The sequence below is a fragment of the Gekko japonicus genome, unplaced genomic scaffold, assembly GCF_001447785.1.
Source record: "Gekko japonicus isolate JY-2015 unplaced genomic scaffold, Gekko_japonicus_V1.1 scaffold4912, whole genome shotgun sequence".
NCBI classification, from domain to species: Eukaryota; Metazoa; Chordata; class Lepidosauria; order Squamata; family Gekkonidae; genus Gekko; species Gekko japonicus.
In genome coordinates this window covers 31,108-35,344 of record NW_015167202.1, presented here as the reverse complement: position 1 = coordinate 35,344, position 4,237 = coordinate 31,108, and the positions used below count along the sequence as shown (strand labels likewise).

At 51.6% G+C, this 4,237-nt stretch overlaps 1 protein-coding gene across 1 annotated transcript in view; it reads left to right on the top strand.

The window, feature by feature from the left end:
- Positions 1-3,934, top strand: part of IZUMO4 (IZUMO family member 4) — a 32,498-nt gene extending 28,564 nt beyond the window's left edge. The window contains exons 9-11 of the mRNA XM_015413160.1: positions 671-688; positions 1,381-1,403; positions 3,801-3,934. Of these exons, the coding sequence (XP_015268646.1) occupies positions 671-688; positions 1,381-1,403; positions 3,801-3,919 (160 nt within the window). The 3' untranslated portion in view covers positions 3,920-3,934. The remainder of the gene's footprint in view (positions 1-670; positions 689-1,380; positions 1,404-3,800) is intronic.
- Positions 3,935-4,237: the final 303 nt, after the last annotated feature.

Here is a 4,237-nt window from a genome sequence, read left to right as displayed (position 1 = left end):
GCCGGCTGGCTTGCCCTGCCGCCTCCAGCGCGCAGTGGGGGGAGGCGTGAGCCTGGCCGCCAGGGAGCCGCTGCGCTCTCCTTTGCCAGTGCATGGGGGGTCCCCTCCGGCGGCCTCTCTCTAGGGCTCGTTGCCTCTCTTCCCGCAACAAGCCTTGCACCTAGTACATATATAAATACAATTAAAATCATTTATAAAACACCATTAACAATTAAAATTAATTGCCCTAAAGTGCTGGAACAGAGTTCAAGTAAAGTGTGAGAGTAGACATTTCAGATTGAACAGTGTTACTTTAGGTGACAATCACGTTGCCATTCTTGTGCCAGCTCAGTTGATTGGTTTATATGTGTGGTGGACACAGGCTGTCAGCTGTAGGCCAGGGCACAGGGACACTTCTCAGGCGTTTGATGCAGCTCCTAATCGAAGGCCTGGTGGAAGAGCTCCGTCTTGCAGGCCCTGCGGAACTGTAAGAGGTCCCGCAGGGCCCTGATCTCTTCCGGGAGCTCGACTGGAGACACCAGATCCTGACGCTGAATCAAACCCCTCCCCCCTACACCACCACCCCCGGAAGAACAGAATGCAACCCTGCCCTTAAAAGGCCATAGCAGAAATGCTCAGTGGGCACAGCTGAGGCCTTTGGCTAAAACTTTTTGTTTTGTTGTCTTTTCAGCAACTGCACAGACAACAGGTAAGCAAGGATACTGTGTCAGGCCTCCAAGATGGCACCTTTTGTTTATGGACCTTTTTGCCCCACGGACCATGATGCACTGGGCCCCCTACCCCCCCCCCCAGTTTTCGTGCATTTGAATGGGAGACTGCAGGCAAGAACAAGCAGCCCAAAAGGGGGGAACAAAAGACGCCGCTGCCCAACTGTTGCTCTACCCATAGCCAAAGAGACTACACAGCTAAAGTGGACTCTCCAAGATTTAGCCTGCTCGCCAAACACCTCATAGGGCTCAACCGGAATTTTGGGACAGACAGGGACTGTAGTTCAAACTACACAGGAGCCAGTACTGTTTCAATGCACAATTAAGTTACAGAATTCTCCGGCACAAGATGTAGGCTCAGAGGGCTTTAAAAAAAACCACAGAGGGGATGCGTTCATAGAATAAAGTTCTGCAGGCATGACAGCTACAGCGGAACTGCCATGTCCAGAAATACTCTACCTCTATTCACCGAAAAAGAAGAAAGTCACGTGCCCTTCGTGTTCTGCCTGTGACATCGTCCAGCTTCTGTTGGGGGGAAAAAGATGCTGGGCTTTGGCCTGACCCACCAAGACCATACAACACCCACAGTTTGTTCCCGCTTAGGAGGGTTTTCTCAGAATTGACTGTCACAAAGTTGTCGAATTTAATGTTGTTTCTTCCTCTCTCTCTGCAGCCTAGAGAATCTGAACTTTGACAGTAAGTTTCAAAAGTTGCTGTGTCAAGAAACGAAGGCCTGAGTCACCCCGGCCTTTCCCTGGGGAAGTCGAGCTTAACAGTCCCAAAATCCCCCATTTCCTCACCCTCTGACATGCCAGTGAGTTTTCTCGGCAGTGAAAACTGAGGAGGTTATTCTGATCCACCGTAAACTCAACTCCTGTGGTCCCCTGACTCCCCCCCACAACCGAATCTGGTTCCCATTCTCATTCGTCCTTCAGAAAAACATTTAGATACCACGGAGAGGTTTTGTTGCGATGCGAATGCTGATTTTACTGCCACTTTCTTGGGAGTGGTGGATGTTTCATTAGCAGCTTACTTTAGATCGCTTCCCCAAGTATTCGGATCCCTGCCAAAACAGAAGGTTGAAGTATCCCTCTCACATATGTTCCATGACAAAGTTTGAGTCCAGTGACACCTTTAAGACCAACAAAGTTTTATTCAAGGTATAAAGCTTTCAGGTGCATGCACACTTCCCCCCATAGAATTCTGGGATACGTTCTGGGGTAGGAGCAAGGAGATCAAGCACTGCTGGACCTCCCCCCCCCCCGCCCCCAGTCAGTGATTTTGGCTTGATTCAAGAGAGCATTTGTATCCCTCCTCTAAGTCTTGTGAGCAAAAATTCTACCTTGTGAGTGACTGGCATTAAATTTGTGAGCAAGCAATTTGGCTGCTGCATAAATTAGGTTGCTCTGGAGCCCTCCTTCCTGAGCTAAGACAAAAATGTGTGAGCCGGAGGCTAAAAAAACCTGTGAGCTTGCTCACACTAACTCAGCTTAGAGGGAACACTGACCCTAAGTGAGAGCACTGGGGCGGAGAGAAATGAAAGGACTTGTTCTTTAGCAGCCTAAAGATCACGCATGGGCAAACCCTGTGTTTTTATTCTGTCCTCCTGAGAACAGTACATGGTCCTCAGTTTTGCTCTCCCAGCAAGCCTGTGAGGTAGGGCGGGCTGTGTGCACGTGACTGGTGCAGGGCCACCCCAACGCCATGACGAAGCCACATCTCCGCACTCGAATGCTCTTGTGCTCCTAACTGTACCCGGCTCCCTTTCTCCAGAGACAGATGCAGTTGTGTTGGTCTGAAGCAACTGAACAAAGCTGGAGTCATAGAATCATAGAATGTTAGAGTTGGAAGGGAACTTGCAAGTCATCTAGTCCAACCCCCTGCACTCTGCAGGAGCATAGCTGATAGCCCTACATACCTACAACATACCCGAAAGATGGCCGTCCAGCCTCCGCTTGAAAACGTCCAGCGAAGGAGCCTCCACCACCTCCCGAGGCAGACTGTTCCACTGCTCATCCACTCTTACAGTTAGGAGTTTTATACTGATATTTAGCCGGTAACGACTCCCTTGTAATTTCCACCCATTAGATCTAGTTAGGGCTGCCAAGTGGGGGCGGGTGGCGGGTAAACCCCTGCTTTGGAGGCCCGATTTCCGCTGCCGCGGAATCAGGCCCCGGGGGGAAATCCGCCCCCCGAAGCGCAGCGTGGCTGCGTCACCGGAGTGACGCAACCAAGTCAATCACGTTGGGGGCGTGGCCCGGATCGTCGGAGGGGAAACTCTATGGTTTTCCCTCAGACGATCGGGGCCACGGCCTCAACGTGGTCGACATCATGCGTCACTTCTGATGACGTGCTGGCGGCGCGCGCATCTGGGGATAGCTCCCCCACCTGAGTTTTTTTGACTTGGCAACCCTAGATCTAGTCTTGCAATCCAGAGCAAGAGAGAATAGATCTGCTCCATCTTCTCCATGACAGCCCTTCAGATACTTGAAGACTGCACTCATGTCCCCTCTAAGCCTTCTCTTTCCCAGGCTAAACAGACCCAACTCTTTCAGCCTTTCCTCCTAAGACTTGGATTCCAACCCTCTCACCATCCTGGTTGCCCTCTTCTGGACACGTTCGAGCTTGTCAACCTCCTTCCTCAAATGTGGTGCCCAAACCTGGACACAGTACTCCGGGTGAGGCCTGACCATAGCACAACAGAGCGGAACGACCACCTCCCGTGATCTGGACACAATGCTTCTGTTCGTGCATCCTAAGATTGCATTAGCTTTCTTCGCAGCCGCATCGCACTGCAGGCTCATGTTTACCACGCGCACGAAAGCTCATACCCAGAATTAAACTTTGTTGGGCTTGAAGGTGGCACTGGAACTTTGTTCCAGTTCTTCAGAGACGTGAGCTCCAAGCCATGAGATTCCTTGGAGCCCAGCCAGACTCTGCCTACTTTCTTCTGATGTTCTAAGTCTTTCATAAGTCAGTTCACAGGCCCTACGACAGGCAGAAAGGAGAGGTTTATTAAGGAAAACAGCACTCTTTGCAGGCTAGTTCAAAACGGAGCTGACCGCCTTGCGTGTTTCCTTCTACCTTCTGAAGGTATCAATGCCACGCTGTCCCAGAACTGGCTCACAGCAAAGGCCAAGAACGAGAACAGCGAGGAAGCAGTGGTGGTGGAACTGCTGAAGCCCAGCTGCCCAGTCAACGCCGATCTGTAGCGCCGAGAACCAGCACCGGACACACGAAATAAAATTCTGAACGAAGGAGGTGGCCTGCCCTGCCCATTACTTGATACCCCGCTCCCGTCGAGCATGTAGCATTACAAAGGAAGGAAGCCATGCTTTGGGCGGGGACACGGTTCGCCCCCCTTTCTCCTCTGGTGCTCGGACACAGTATGGCCGAGAGAGGAGGACCCTGCAAGCGGGCGACCTGTTAAAATGCAGCCACTCCCCCCAACACCTGAAGTCTGTGGTCGAATCTGCATTTGTCTTTCCCACCGGTGTCCCAGCTTTCTGACTTCATCTTCAAAAAAGCTG